This window comes from Poromitra crassiceps, assembly GCF_964638095.1.
Source record: "Poromitra crassiceps genome assembly, chromosome: 8".
In the NCBI taxonomy this organism is placed as follows: Eukaryota; Metazoa; Chordata; class Actinopteri; order Beryciformes; family Melamphaidae; genus Poromitra; species Poromitra crassiceps.
The window spans coordinates 42724746-42741532 of record NC_139629.1 but is presented as its reverse complement, the minus strand read 5'-3'; the positions used below and the strand labels follow the sequence as shown (position 1 = coordinate 42741532).

At 44.2% G+C, this 16787-nt stretch overlaps 1 protein-coding gene across 1 annotated transcript in view; it reads left to right on the top strand.

Moving 5' to 3' along the window:
* Positions 1-610: 610 nt before the first annotated feature.
* LOC310781800 (contactin-3-like) overlaps positions 611-16787 on the top strand; it is a gene marked incomplete at both ends in the record, with an annotated part of 33523 nt that continues 17346 nt past the window's right edge. The window contains 11 exons of the mRNA XM_083642427.1: positions 611-665; positions 1675-1810; positions 6762-6937; positions 7436-7531; positions 7734-7937; positions 9176-9278; positions 9655-9839; positions 11048-11184; positions 13931-14060; positions 14600-14750; positions 15702-15829. Of these exons, the coding sequence (XP_083498553.1) occupies positions 611-665; positions 1675-1810; positions 6762-6937; positions 7436-7531; positions 7734-7937; positions 9176-9278; positions 9655-9839; positions 11048-11184; positions 13931-14060; positions 14600-14750; positions 15702-15829 (1501 nt within the window). The remainder of the gene's footprint in view (positions 666-1674; positions 1811-6761; positions 6938-7435; positions 7532-7733; positions 7938-9175; positions 9279-9654; positions 9840-11047; positions 11185-13930; positions 14061-14599; positions 14751-15701; positions 15830-16787) is intronic.

Here is a 16787-nt window from a genome sequence, read left to right as displayed (position 1 = left end):
AATAGCTTTCTCATCAGGCTGTCTTGATCCAGCCCCAGCATGCGGGGAGACGCATGCTGGCCGTGGGTGAATCTAATTGATTGGATGCCACCCAATTCCCAGGTCCAGGCCTCCGCGGGCAGTCGCAGAGTGAAGCCGTCCAAGTGAAGGATGAGGCCGGGCGTCGCTCGCCCTCCTTAATAGATTGGCATGGGGCTCATCCCATATGCCTCTGATATCGCCCCTCAGGTCGGGCAACTGTGGATCAAAGTTGGCCCACGCGGCACCCGCAGGCCACACGAGGACACGGCTTTGATTCGCACTGATTAGAAATGGGAGAGATGGCAGTGCCAAATGCTAAAGCTAATTGTATTGCAATTATATATCCCCAAACCAAAATTTACACAACACCTGTCCTGTCCCCCCCTCCCTTGATGAATGATGGCTAAGCGTAATGTCGATGATGAATCTGTTGGGTCTATTTTTTTGATGAGGCGACACATTAGTCTGAGTTTGGTATTTTACAAACAAAATTCTTGTTCCCACAGGTCAAGCTCCCCTCTTCCAGAGAGTAAGAGTGTCATTTCAAAGCGTATTGGATGAGAGTCTCATTCGCCCTTGGCTGCCAAGGATGACGTTGCCGTGGAAACAGCTTCTACTGATATCAATCATCGATTGTCTGGCAGGTAAAACATCTTTTTATATGAGTAATGATTCTTTTGTGTCTGGACATTTACAGGTGCGGGACGCTCACTGACGAGCTGATAATCACCGTCAGACATCAGAAATGATAGGATGCCCCAAGTTGAAAGGAGTATTTGGGACAGTCAGTCCCAAATACTCCCCTCTGATGGACAAATGTGTGATGTTGTTTCCTTGTCCTTTATAGATGGTTTCAATTCAACAACAAACATTCTAAATTGAACCCCAGCTCACTTCCTGTTGCAGTGTTTGCTAGTGCAATAGGACAGGACTGACAGTCACAGGACTAACAATTCCGCGAAAACCGTGTATATCTAAGCCACTTACTAGAGAGTTACAATAATTCACAAACAGACAGCAAAGACCTTCACTGGTTTTGACACACAGCAGCGGGGGTGGAGAGGGGAGACTTCTTTAAAGTCACAATGAATTGAAAAAAGGCTTTTTCACCTTGTTAGCGAATTCACTATATTCTAATATCATACTGTACACCTATTTAAATACCAAATCATTCACAGATTATGTTTTTCTCTCTCTCTCTCTGTTGTCATATCAATATCCCATTCCTTTCATTTGCTGGAAATTAAAATGGAAAATGGTGTTTTTTTAAACTTCATTTTGAACAATCCTGCCGTCTACCCCTCCTATCATATAAAACCAGCAACTTACTAACTTTCAAAGTGACACAAGTTGCAACACTGTACTGTGGATTTTTGGATGATGCCCGAAAACCCTGTTTCCTTTTCACTAAGACACCATTGTTGTTGTGTCCCATTTATTCATTTGGAAGAATCTGGAATTTGTGACAGTTCAAGATTACTGAGTCACTTTCCATGTGAGTTGTGGTCCGACACATTTGAACAGCCCCTCCCTGCGTCATGTCCCCTCCCACCATCCTATATTTCAACTGTAAATATGTGAAATTATGGATGATACCATCGAAATGTTGTTTCTTCCAACTTGAAGCTCAGGCTGTTACTGTGTCTCTGACAGACTGTCTGGACAGTGGATCGTACCATGGTCCACGATGGAGGATGGAACCAGGCGACTTGTTCATTCCCGTCGACTCTATAGAGGAGGAGGCGACTCTGACCTGTGATGCTAAGGGCATCCCCCCTCCTCAGTACAGGTACGAACACATTCACATTCATCTATATGCTTATAGAGTTGTTGTTGTTGTTGTTGTTGTTTTTTCCAGATGTTTTTCCCCAGTTGTACTTGGCCAATTGCCCCCGGTTGTTGCTCCACCCCCTCTGCCAATCTGAGGAGACTCACACATGCTTCCTCTGATACATGTGCAGTTGCCAGCCACTTCTTTTCACATGAGTTTCACTGAGAGGACGTAGCGCATGGGAGGATCACGCTATATCCCCCCCAGTTCCCCTCCCACCGACCAGAGGAGGCACTAGTGATCAGGACACATACACCCTTAATCCGGCTTCCCACCCACAGACACGGCCAATTGTGCCTGTATGGACAACGCCCGACCGAGCCGGAGGTACAGTAAGACGGGGGGCTCAAACCTGCGACCCACGTGTTGGTAGGCAGGGAATCTACCGCTGCACTCCCTGGACGGCGCCTATCTTTCCCATGAATCGTTGTCATCTTACGCCAGGCGTTACTGCTCTGCCTCCATGTAAAGCCTATCGCACGCTTTTGATGGAGGATTTGTGAATTCCAAGATTATGCTGTTTGTGTGGAATATGCAGACGCTTACTCCCCCTTAATTAATTTCCCCCAAATTAGAATGAAAAGCGTGTAGGCACTCGGAGCGCTGGCATCATTATGGCTTTACTGATTCATATTGACTAACGCGCCGCCAATCTGCCTCTTGTCTCACCAGATAGCATCCAAGTGACACATGTGTAGCATCTTAATGACTGTCTCTCTCCTCTGCTTATAAGACACCGACACCGGCGTAGGTCGTCACTAACCCGCCGTTGATTATGAGTATCTTCGGCGTTCGACAGCGGGATTACTGCGGCGCAGCCAGCGCGGATGAGCCGAATGATCGGGGGGGTAAGGAGAGCGTACACTCATTACGGCAGGCTTTTCACATTCCCCCGGCTAAGACGAGGTATTTCCGCGCGCTGATTAAAGGTGAGATGAGCATGTTTAACGCCGGCCGGCTGTGCTTGGCTCTGCGTGCCCTCGGCACCTCCCCACCTCCTCTCTTGAAGTGTAAATGGGCTCCCAGCAGCGCTGCCTCCCCCTCCTCCTCTCCTTCTTCTCTCCTCTCTCCTCTCTGCCAGTCCTGTCACTCACAGCCACGATGGGCTTCCCATATCCACCTTGTAGCAGCACAAAGGCTCATGGGAGAAAAACATGTATTATACACAAAAGACTTCTTCTTCACAGTGAATTGATGCACCGCCTGTTTTTCTTTATGAATTGATGCACCACCTGTTTTTCTTTATTCTTTGCCTTACCTTACCTTACCTTACCTTACCTTACCTTACCTTACCGTACCTTACCTTACCTTACCTTTCCTTGACCTGAGGCAGAAAAGCCATAGACCAGTGGTTCTCAACTGGTGGGTCGGGACACAAAAGTGGGTCGCGGGGCCGTTTTGAGTGGGTCACGGATGTATGCATGAAAAAAAAAACAGTTCTTCTACTCCTTGAGGATGCCGGCGTTCATGGCCAACATTGCTGTCTTGTAGAGGCTGTAGCTCAGGCTCATTTTAAAGCAGGATCTACTATCCTCTGAAACTAGAAGGCCTAGGGCATCCATTGGTACCAAACATGTCATGCTAGCTACGAGCATCACTAGTTTAAACTTGTTTAAAGAGCATTAAAAAAAATCTGAAATTTGGGTCACGACTTAATGACTAAGAAAAAATGTGGGCCGTGAGGCTAGGCCAGTTGAGAACCACTGCACTGTATAAACGAGATGGACCGAGTGTGTTTGGCGTCACCTAGCGGTTCATGGACTCCCGTTTTGAAGCCTCTAGTTTGGCGTTTTGGCCATGTTGGTTCTCCCGCAGCTCGTGCGAGGCGGTGTGAGATCAGGGATTTCCCGCAGAGCCGCCTGATATTGGTCCGTGATCGACAAGCTGCGCAATCACTGGACAGGCAACCTGTCAATCACACCCAAAACACTCTTTTTTATCATAAACTTTACTCTAAATGGGTGAGTTATATAAAAATTAACTCCCCGTACAGTTGGCATGAAAGGCGAAATTCGTTATAGAGACCAAAACCGTTTTTTGAACCGGGCTGCAAACATGTTTATTTATGCAGTAAAGATGGGCATTTTAACACTGGGATGAAAGGGGATTGACCCGCTTTTGCAGCCAGCCTCAAGTGGCCATTGGAGGAACTGCAGTTTTTCCTACTTCTGCAATGCGACCAAGTGAGCCTGCCCCCTCAGGAAAAACATGTGGCTCCAGACTGCAGAAGGATCCAGCCAGAATGCGTCTTCTCTACTCTCTCCACGGTCAGATGGTCAGACATGTGCTCCTGAAATGAGACTCAAGCAAAGTAATTAGGTTTGGAGGTGCTATTCAATCTCCTGCCCAGTGTTCAGGACAACACTGAACAATAGAGTCACTTCACAGCGGGTCAAAAAGAGGTGAAAATGGTGACTGAGGGATAAAGTGGCGCATCGCTGTTCGCCCAAACAGACAAACAGACGAGAACACACTAGGGCTGCAACTAACGATTATTTTCATTGTCAATTAATTATTTTCTCAATTAATCGATTAGTTGTCTGGTCTGTAAAATGTCAATCAATGCTGATCAGTGTTTTCCAAAGCCCAAGAGGACGTCCCCAAATGTCTTATTTTGTCCACAACTCAAAGATATTGAGCTTAATGTTCTATCTAGAGGATTAAAGAAATCAGAAAATATTTACATTTAAGAACTTGGAATCAGAGAATTGTGACTTTTTTCCCCCTTAAAAGAAATTCTCAAACCGGAGGGCAAACATGAGGACTTTTCTGCTTTTCAACCAGCTTTGTATCATTATAATGTGGGTAGTATAAGCAGATGAACAGTGTTTACCTTCTCTCCATGTTTCCTGCACTGAGAAATCTCAGTTCGTCTGCCTGCAGAAACTCCGTCCCTGCCAGCTGGTATGGGTCATTAACAGAACAAATAAAAATAGACAATGTGTAGTTTGAACGGCCGCCCTCGAGTACAACATCTGTTCATTTCCGTCTCCAAATGACGTAAAATGCATCATTTGGAGACGGACGTGCGTGGATTGAGCTGCAGAGCTCTCAGTGCAGGAAACATGAAGGGAAGGTAAACACTGTTCCACTGCATTTACTACTGACAATGTAATGATACAAAGCGGGTTGAAAAGTCCTCCTTTTAATCTATTATCAAAATAGTTGCTGATTAATTAAATAGTTGACAACTAATCGATTAATGGTTGCATCTCTAACACACACACACACACACACCAGATTATGCACCTGAGCAAACACCGTTAGCGTTAGCTAGTCCAGCCCTCTGGCTATTCGCCATGCAGACAGTCAGTCTCATATAAAATGCATCCCAAAGTCCAAAGTCCTTCCTCCAAGATGTAGTGAGGTTCCTCCGCACACAGAAACACGGCCACCAAGGGCTCTTAAAAGCATGAGCGTCTAGAAAATGGCAGCAAACACCCATCAACGTGCAAAGGTTTTGACATTCTTTCAGAAATGATTTTGAAGGTTAGACCTGAAAGCTTTTGTGAAAATTGCTTGTTATGCCCTATGCCCCTTTCATTTCCACTTAAACAGAGCAGTGTTGAGGAACATGACTGAAGGAAATAAATAGTTATTTTCTAATCCTTGAGGAAAATTGCGGAACCTTTTTGGGAAAGCGTTCTCTCTCCCTGAACCCATCAATGTTCCATTTATAAATAGCATTGAAACTTGGAGTTGAAAGAGCGCTTTGGTGACAGAGAAACCCAGTCTTTCCTTGATTAATTATGGTATTATTATTAATTATGGTGCTTGTTTAATTCAGTGAAGTATCATCATGTTTTAAAGAGTTCTTTGAGGTGCTTCGTCTATTTCATAGTGCAACCTGAACCAGTGTCTATTTTCCTCCTCCCCACACCTGTTTGAGTGTGGGAAGGTGTAATGGAGAGACAGAGAAGGTGTGTGAACACACTGTTAGCTCTTGCCAGGTGTTAATGCTGCCTCCTTGTGAGAAGACAAAGGTGCATGGCAATAATATCTAGGCTGGCTATTACCCTTCAGTAGTGCAGGAAAGAGCTTAGTATAAAATACCAGAGAAGATAAGATCAAATGAAAGTTGAATGATGCCTGTGGGGAATTTGGCTCGTTGCAGCAGCAAACAATAATAGAATAAAGCAACGGAAAATAGAGAATAAAAAACACGATATAAATAAGAATGGGGGATATATAAACATACAAAACCAATGATTCTAAGTATTAGTAGTAATTAATTTAAGTGGAATGAATGGATGAAAGGTATGGTGAAAGTATGGACTGTATTATTAGTGTGGTGAAAATAACAGTACAGTAGTAGCGCTTATTGAGGTAAAGAAATACAACATTTGAAATGTCAATACATCTGTGAAAATCTTGTGGCGGCAACTCCAACTGACGGATCACAGTATGGGTTAAAAAAGAAAATCCTAAAAAGTTGACATTTTGAAGAGAGAACGTCAAGAGAGTATAAAGAAAACAGATGTGTGAATCTAGAGCAAATATGCATGTCCGAGGCCATTCATATGTCTATAAAGTGTGTAGGCATGTAGATGTGTGGTGGTTTAAAACAATATGTCAAAACATGTCCCCTTATCCCTTTACAGATGTGGAGATGCAGATGCGCTGGCTTTGCCGAGCGATCCTTTATGTTTGACTCTAAACAATTATTCTCTTTATCAGCAATGATGAAGCACTGACAAAAAAGTACGGATGCCAAAAAGTCACCGCCATGAATTCCATCCTGCCCCGTTTCCAACCGGGGGAGCCCATAAATTCCCATGCACAAAGATGTATTATCCCGACTTCATTGAGTTGCCTCCTGAAACTCTGCCTGCTGTCAGACCACCTTGGTGTGTAGAAAGAGATGGACAGTGCATGTTGCCAGGGACTGATGGTGTCTTTGCCCTCGCAGATGGTCATTGAATGGGACTCTCATAAATCTGGGCCTGGATCACCGGCGGCGTCTGTCTGGGGGCAACCTCATTATACGGAGTCTGGACCGCTACCAGGATGTAGGGATGTACCAGTGTATGGCCTACAACACTGTAGGAGCCATCCTCAGCAGGAGAGCGAGCCTACAGTTTGCCTGTAAGTTATGGTTATACGTATGTCAGCATTTCCTCAACTACGGCTCGCTCGTGTGGTTACTCGCCGTGGACGGAGGGGGAATTGTTTTCCTTGTGAAGTCGCGTCTGGTTTACATCTGGCACGTTGCAGACCTACTTCATTGGTCTAGTTAAATTCTCATTTAGGTCCTAAGTCGAAAACGGTTTTTAAGAACAGCAGCATCTGATCATATATTGTGCTGTATTTTGGTTTATAATACTTTACAATATCCTGAATGTGTAAACACCCTGGGGTACTTAGAATAATCTGTGTCCTCTATCTCACTTTGGCGCTCTCTCTAAGGCACCGCAGCACGTTTCAAATTACGACCACAAGTGCAAATACTTAAGACAATTCCCTACGACCATATGGGCTTCTTGTGTCTGCGGCGCATCTCGTCGGAAGCGTTCACTCAGCTCTGTTTTACTCCGACATGTAAGATGATGATGCAGCTGATCTCTCTTCGTTTCCCTCTCTCAGACTTGGATCATTTTAAAGTCCACACCAGAAGTGCGGTGTCGGTTCGAGAGGGACAAGGAGTCGTGTTACTCTGTGGGACGCCCACGTCTTCAGGAGGTAAACTCTCGAAACCCCCACGACCTGCGTTGAATTTTTGCAAGTTCTACTGTAGCTGGGCGTTTTGGCAAGATTAAAAAACACTCTCCTGCTAGTATTGACTAACCTGATGAATAGTCCCATTGAATACATCTAATCACATTTAATATCACTTTACATGGTATCAATATTTGGCTCATATTCACCCGTATTTGTCTTCCAGACCTCACTTATGCATGGATCTTCAACGAGTATCCATACTTTGTTCAGCAAGACAATCGGCGTTTCGTCTCTCAGCAGACGGGAAACCTGTACGTTGCCAAGGTGGAACCCTCTGATGTGGGGAACTACACTTGTGTGGTGATGAACAGCGTCACGAAGGGCAAAGTTCATAGCTCACCTACGTCTCTGATCCTCAGGACAGATGGTAAGATCTACTGTAACGTTTATGTCCATAATCCTGTATCTCATTTTTGTTTGATTCTATCGTCACAGTTTATTTTGGTTTTTATCTTAGTTATCCTAGTAGTAACCTGTCTCTCAAAACAGATTTTTGATTTGCATTGGGGCGAGGGGGGGGGGGGGGTTGACTGATGGATTCCCATATTGTCCTAGTAGTACCTAAGCTGTTTTCCTGTTTCACACTGTTCCATTGCTTTTTTAATTCATTTTAAGTATTAAGTATTAGGTCAAAGTACTTTGTAAACTCTGTGTTTAAAGGCACTATATAAATACATCATTATAAGTTATTATTATTACTACTATAGTAGCAGTAGTAGTATGTGGTAAATACATTTTTTTTTCACGTTATGAGGACTTATTTAGAGTGGCTTTAAACTCATCCTACTTCCTGTCCCATCTTTGATGCACTGTGCTTGAGTCACAGATTGCTAATGCCAGTAAATAAACAAGTTCCTCCTCAATTATAGGCCAGTAAACAAAGCACCCAAATCTGTCCTCTGCTGACTTAGCTGTTCTTATCATTTCTATACCCTTTAAAAGCGTTCCCTGTGCTTTCAGATGAATTCTCATGGCAATTCTCCTCGGAAATCTGTTGTTCTATTCCATTGTGCTTTCAGAGAAAAAGATAAAAAAAACAACAACAACATTGCCTTTGGAATGAATTAACCATAAGTCATACGTCATTAAACCGTTATATCGAGTGTTCTTCTGGTCACTCAAGCAGTTAGTTTCTGCACACACTGTATTGAACTTGCAGCTGCATAGGTTTAAATGCTATCAAATCACTGATGCTGGTCCAGTCTGTCCTCACTGGACAGCTGGTCCAGTCTGTCCTCACTGGACACTGACAGAAACAATCAAATCCCAGAGATTGCTGGACTCAGTGGACTGCCCACTCAAGCTTTCAAACGATGAATAAGTAAAACTGCCAGACGATCTGAACGTGCTCTGTGTATTCCACCAGCGAGACCGCTAAATTATTCCTGGTGGTTATTTCACTGAGCTCTTGTGACGGCACACTTAAAAAGTGGTGTACTGCTTTGACTTCACCCAAGAGAGAACGTTTGCCCCCATGTCTCTTTTCTTCTTCCCTCTGTTAGTTTTGCCATGCTGTTGTTTGGCCCCTAATGCAGAAGCCATATTGCTTGTGAGACATGAATAATGGATGACTGAGCGACATACTTGTGTGCTTGCACTTCATAGGCGTGATGGGTGAATATGAGCCGAAAATAGAAGTTCATTTCCCAGACGACGTACCCGCCGCCAAAGGATCAACAGTTACGCTGGAGTGTTTCGCCCTCGGGAAGTAAGACGGATTTCTTGAAGCATGTTTTCAATTTCCCCCCCGTCGAGGAATCGGCAGATTTCTATATAGTCATGTTGCTGCTGCAATTATGTCTGTGGTGCGGCATCGCGCCATGATTGCTCTCTGCACCGTGTAAGCTGGTGTTTTTGTTGCCACAATTGTGGACAGTTTCATGGATGCCGTCTCCTAAAAGGGGCTTTCGCTTTATTCGCCGGGTAAAGTGTGAATAGGCCTTAAGCTTCCATCAGACATTATATGGTAGGACTATAAAGACAGGCACACACCCACGAGTGGCTCTGGGCTCGTAAAGCTTAAAAGGAACTTAAATTGAGAAGAATCTCCTCTGAGGCTCACATAATTTCTCTCTCGCCTCCAGTCCCGTCCCGGAGATCACCTGGAAGAGGGCCAATGGCGTTCCTTTCCCCAGCAAAGTCAAGATGAAGTACTCCAACGCCGTGCTGGAGATCCCCAGCTTCCAGCAGGACGACACGGGCGGCTACGAGTGCGTGGCCGAGAACAAGATGGGCAAGAACACGGCTACCGGCCGACTGGCCTTCTATGGTACTGAGACCCTAAGGCAACATTATGACACATACTAATTATAAAAGTGTTCCGATATTAAGCTATTATTATAGATACTGGAAACAGAGCGCGCTCCTCCCTAGCCTAGCGTGCCTTGTCCTCATTCCTCCTTCCCCTCCTCCTCCTCCTCCTCATCACTCATTTCTACCGTACCTCGTCGGTTTTTCCCCTCGAGGTCTCGCCCGCTTCGTGGGCTCGCAGACGCAAATGTTTGGTCAATGGTAAATCTTTGGTATGTTTGGTATTGTATACTTGACTAATGACTAAATCGATTATGATAATTAAAAGAAAAATTCTGTTGACCGATTAATAAAGAAATTGTTTCAACACTACAGTGAAAGCAATAATTGATGTAAGCGCTGAGAAAGAGCGTGGATGAAAAATTAGCATACGGTAAATTGATTATACTCCGGATTTTACTCGCTTAACAGCTAATTATTAAATACCAAAGCAGAAAAAAAAGCTCTCTGGCTGCCTCCCAGATAGTAAGCACAGTTGATTTTAATTTTACTGCACTTATCAAATTGTTGACTCGGCTTGCTTCCTGCGTCTGCGCTCTCCGCGGTCTTGTGACAGAGGGGAAATAACACTTGTGTAATTGGAGTTGGCAGAATGTTCCTGCAAACAAAGTGAGCTGTGCATTTTAACAAGAGCTAAACACTCCACCTGTAAAGCTTCTTGAAAAGCAGTGAATATGTAAGAGCTAAGTAACGGGGCTGAAAAACAGACACATGATGCTTATTATGCATAGCAGTCAGGTGGGGGGTGGGTGACGGGAGGGAGGAGGATGCTCTTCACCCATCAGAAGAGCTTCCTGCTACCTGGCGCTTCGAGTGTTTTGTGCTAATCGTGAATCGCCCCCAGGGTGTCGAGTCGACACATTGAAGAGATGGAACGGATTGATACCCTACAGGTGGAACGGATTGATACTCTACAATTCACTCTTCTCTATTCACCAAAATGACTCGTCTATAAAGACAAATCCTCCCTCCCGACTCTTATGATCTGCACTGATTTAGACTGTCAATCAAACAAATGTTTTTCTTAACGCTGTATGGAATCGAACATATTCCCGTGAGATACGTCTTACTCTTCGTCTTTCTCTTACGTCTTAAATAAAATCAAAATCCACGCTCCGGATTATCTTCAGGTATTTCAGCGGTGTGTATTTTTGTATTTTCCCTCAGCCAAGCCTCAGTGGATCCAGACCATGAAGGACACAGCCCTGGCTATAGAGGAGAGGCTATACTGGGAGTGTCGAGCCAATGGCAAGCCAAAGCCCTCCTACACCTGGCTGAAGAACGGCCAAGCGCTGGTCTCCCAGGTAAAACACTTTGTTTCACACACGCTTCGGCTACGGCTCAATTCTTTCATTTTGTAGAAGAAGAACAGTCTGGCACAGACAGAGGAGATTTGTGTGTTTTTTTTTTGTGGAGAGCAATTGACGGTGAGATGAGAGTGTAAACACCTTTCTGAAGAGTATAGTGATGATGAGACTCGGATGCCAGTGGCAGAATACACAGCCAGCGAGTGGATCAGTGTACGCCCCAGGAGATTGCTACACTTCCTCTGAATGGAGTCAGTGGGTGTTTTCATTATTCATGAGTCATATTCAAGCTGCTCCAGATTGAGGGACAATGTGTTTAATTTACTGTGAAATATACATGTAGCACAGCAGACCACCGGAGAAGTTCACCTAGCATTCAGCTGAACATTGATTTTATCATGCTGCCGAGATGTATTTTCTTACAGAGCTTGCTGAGGGCTGGCGATGCTTTATAGAGTGCAGATGTTTGTGTGCTATGGGAAACATTAAATAATAGAATATTTTCACTGGTGTAAGAAGTCGGAATACATTTCACATCTTTATGGTAAAAGAAACTGAAACATCCAGTTTTCACGATTGTGGTTTCAAATACAGTTGTGTGAAAAGGTTTGTGAACCCTTTTGGAATTACCTGGATTCATGCGTTAATTGGTCCTGAAATGCGGTCTGATCTGCACCGTATCTTCGTCATCGGTGCAATCTGTATATGAGGGATCAGTGTTGGTAAACAGACGGCAGCTTATAATGGGAGCCTATGGAGCCAGCCTTGAGTGTCTCCCGCTAGCAGGCTGTGCTTTTTACTAAATTCACTTCATTTTGAAAAAGTTAATAACGTGCACACAATTGAACAACTTTTTCATGTTTTTATTGAAGCCATTTTTAAGCATTATGAGTATAGCCTGGAAAAAACTGTCAACCTCTAGGGGTAAGTTGGAGTCAGGTAATCCAATCATTGTGATGACATGGAGATATGGGTTAGTGATAGGTTGCCCTATAAAAAAACCCCACAAAACTTTGGTAAGCAACAGTTTGGTCCATTGAAGTGAAATGTGTCCCGATCAAAAGCGACTTCCGAGGAGCACAGAAGAGTTGTCGATAGGGGCATCCTGGTGGCTCACCTGGTAGAGCACGTACCACATTATGCTTAGCCCTTCGCGCAGCCGAAACCCGGTTCGCTTCCGACCCATGGTCCTTTGCTGCATGTCAGTCATCCCCTCTCTCTCCCCACCTTTCCTGTCTGTCTAGTGTCCTATTAAAATGAAGGCAAAATGACCCCCCCCCCTATCAAAAAGTTGATGCTCATATGGCTAGAAAGGGCTACAGAAGCATCTCTAAAGACTTGGACCTCCATCACTTGAGATGATCATCTCCAGGCAGATGAATGGAACAAATGGAAGAGATTCAACACCGTTGCAAGAGTGCCATATAAATCTCAGGGAAGTGACAGGAAAGTCAAGGGTAACGGCTTCGGACCCGCAGGCATCTCTTGCACCTGCTGCTAATGTCTGTTTTCATGAGTCCACGACAAGAGAAACACAGAAACGAGAGCGCTGGAAACTTTTCGACCCAAACAAAAAGATGGCTGCCGGTCAAAAAACGGTTTATTCCAAGTTCTCCAACATGTTTCAGCGTATGCCTTCTTCATCGCGGTACACAATACTACTGGAGCAGTGTTCTGTGGACAGATGAGATGGATTTGTTGCGTCTGGAAGGGGGAAAAAAGCACTGGATATAAGACTAGAACATCGCACACCCACCACAGCCTGCAATCACTGAATGAATTCCAAATTGTATGGGTAAATCCTACAGGAGAAAATCAGGGTAACCGTTTGTGACCTGAAACTTAACAGAGGTTGGGTCACAGGCGTGACGGTGACCCGATGCACAGAAATAAATCCACAAAAGAAGGGCTTAACTAATGAAAATGAGCATGTTGGAATGAATGGCCAAGTCATGACCTTAAGCCTATTGAATTACTTAGCTATGACCTGCAGCGAGTCGCCCATGCAAGACGTACCGGGGCAAAAAATCAATGAAGTGGACCAACTCTGTAAAGAAGAACAATCCATTCCAGAATGCTGCTTAAAGGGATATGAGTTTAGCTCATTTGCCACATCCCCCCCACATCACCAAGATACACCATGCCTTACCGGCACTGTCCGCGCAGTTTACAGTGAGCTACAGTCGTGAAGTTAGTTAGTAGAATAGAATAGAATGGAGGGTAATGGTACAGCTGTTCAGAATCTGAAGGAAGGGTTCACAAATGGTTTCTCAAAACTGTGTACTGATAAGAATAATGTTATTGTTGATGTTTTATATAAACAAGTGTACTGAATTAATTGGAAGAGGCAGTCGTAGGCACAAAAGTCACAATACTGGACCCTGATTGGCTGACAACTCAAATCAGGTAAATCTGCTATGTGGAGGCTTTCCAGTTCAAATGCTGCAAATTTGCCTGTTTGGAGGGATTTTAGTAATGGTTTAGCAAGATGAACCAGTCCAGTCCATCAAGTCCAGTGATGTGTTGACAGCAGCTAGTCTGAAACTGCCTGTCAAAAAGGTAATAATAATAATAAATAAATAAAATGTAGGCGCTCAAATAAAATAAAATTTGGACAAATCCTTCATTAAACCAACTTTCAACATATTTGTATCTCCATGCGGGAACATTTGTAGCTACTCTTATAATAGGGAACCTTTAAGTCTTGGCAATAATCATTTTTTGTCTTGTGTTTTGTTCACAGGACAGGATCCACGTGGAGGAGGGGGTCATGTCCGTGTCGGTGCTGATGCTGTCTGATGCCGGCATGTACCAGTGTGTGGCTGAGAATAAACATGGCGTCATATATTTTGGTGCTGAACTTATGGTTTTAGGTAAGATGGTCTTTTATCCCTTCCCCTTAAATCATTGAATCGTCGTTGCCAAAGAATCGTAAAGGTCATCCTACTGTCATTCTAAAGGTTGTCTGGATTAGCGCATAATGGGGTCAGTGAGAATGGTTTTGTGGGGTCAAATGTATTTTCTGATTTATCCCTTCATGAGATATCCTCATTTACTTTGATGTGCCGGTTAGAAAAGGTGAGGATGTGGTGATGGATACATTTTCCTCAAAGGTTGAGCCGATCACAAACGATTAATGTGACCCTATGCAAACCGCAGACTTTCATTGTAAATCATCACTTGTTAGGCTATATACTTAAAATAAATTATGTAAAAAAAAAATAAAAAAAAAGGGAAGGCCAATAGTGATTCCATCTTTATAATGTGAATCCCATCACAAATGTTTGAGATATCCGTCTGCATTATATTAGCGTTGGATGACTTTCGCAGACCAAAATTGAAGCACACTGCAAATCCCCATGTGAGATTTGTTACAGTGTGGTACTCAAGTCTGTTTGCTGTTTCCCATCAGCCTCTCCTCCAGACTTCACAGGGAACCTCCTCAGAGCGCTGCTCAAAGCCAAGGCGGGCACCACGGTAACGCTGGAGTGTAAGCCCCAGGCCTATCCCATCGCCAGCATCTTGTGGAAAAAAGGGAACTTGCCGATCCACACCAATGACAGGTAATGACTGACTTTAGAGATTAACTACAGGCTAAAAGCACTGATATTCAGGTTAAAATGATGCATTTGGCCGTGCTATACAGTAGCAGAACACATTCATGTTTAAAATCTTTACAGTATATTAAGGTGCGTACATAACGAATGTATTATTTTCATATAAATAGATTTCTCTATAGATGGTGTCAGAGGGGTACGAGTGCCTTGGTTGAGCTCATGGAGGGACATTCATTTAAGTTGTGTGTTTTTAACACACACACACACACACACACACACACACACACACACACACACACACACACACACACACACACACACACACACACAGAGCTTAGCTGACAGATGCCCATGCTCATGTAGAAAATCGAGATCCAAGAGTGATACATTATCTGGGCGTCAGATTCCCTGCCTACCAACACGAGGGTCGCAGGTTCGTGCCCCTGTGTTACCTCTGGCTTGGCCGGGCGTCCATACAGGCACGATTGGCTGTGTCTGCGGGTGGGAAGCCAGATTGAGGGTATGTGTCGTCGTCGCTGCAATAGTGCCTCTGGTTGTTCGGGGCGGAAGAGAACTGGTGGGAATAGCGTGATCCTCCCACGTGCTACGTTCCTGCCGCGGAAGCTCCCCGCTGTGAGGTGAAAAGAAGCGGCTGGCAACTGCGCATGTGTCGGAGGAAGCATGGTGCTAGTTTACGGTTCTCCCCTGATCGGCAGAGGGGGTGGAGCAGCGACCGTTGCAGCAGGGGGAAATTGGCCAAGTCCAATTGGGGAGAAAATGGGGGGGGGGGAATCAGAAAAAATTAGTGATACACCATCTGGCAAATGAAGCAATTAACGAGATCAAAGTTGCTGACCATCAAATAAAAAAATATTCTTCCTTAGTTGTAAAAATGTGTTATTGCTTGGAAAAGTTGGAAGGTAAACTGCTGCCTGTCTTCATTGTGCATTTATATAGGATTACACTTTCTCCCGATGGAACGCTGAGGCTCGCCAACGTGACTAAGTCTGATGCAGGCAGCTACACCTGCTTCGCCAGGAATAGATTCGGCATGTCCAGCACCACGGGAAGACTCCTTGTTACCGGTAAGCTCTGCTGGTGAATAGCAGAATGTTTGTGTGAGTTCCACTCAGTAAGCAAAATGTAACGCTAGACATATGGATTACCATGAGGGAGGGCCAGTGTACCGCTAGGACTGGAGTCAATAACGTGAGTGGGTACAAAATAAAAACGAATTTGTGTGTCAAAACGTCAAACAAGTCTCTGCATAATTAACTGACTTGATCTTCTTTTAAATAAAACCAATGGGTACATTTCCATTGGTAAACCTCGACAAACTCCTCCCGGCTTATCACAGCGTTCTCTTTCTGTTGTGGGTGTTTTGTTTTATTTTATTGACTTGTTTTGTCCCACTGCATTTTGCAGTGGGTGCAATAATGCACTCGGACGGTGTTTGAGAAAATACTCCATTATTGTTTCCCTCAGAGCCGTTGAAACAACCAATTTACCGCAACAAATAAAAGTGCCACGTATGGAAGCAATGAAAGTGTTAGTGAAGAGCTAGTTACAGATGCTATTGTTGTCGCAAGTGTGTTTCCAGGGGGAGTGATGGTGCGTTTCCAGTCGAGTGATAGTTGGGCGTTCTCCAAGTTCCTTGCTAGTTTTATTAATGTGCCGAATGCTGTCGTCCGCCTCTGTAACTGCCAAAGCCGATTACGTTATTTAAATGATTGGCGTATCTGTTAAGAATGTAATTCAGTTAGTGCCACAGCACCATGAACCGTGTATTGATTAAGCTTAAGAACTCATTCTTTACATATCTTTTTTGCTGTGCCTTTAAGGTACGATGTGAGGACGCATATCCTCAATGTGCTCTTTGTGTTTCTAACTTCTTTATTTGATTCGGGGCAGATTCATTATCTTGACTTTTGAAGCGCAGCAGGCTTAGCCAAATAATGGCTGTAACACATTACTAGACTTTGAAGCGGTGCCCCTTCATTTTGGTTCAGCTATATACTACATGTTTTATCTGATTCGCCGTGT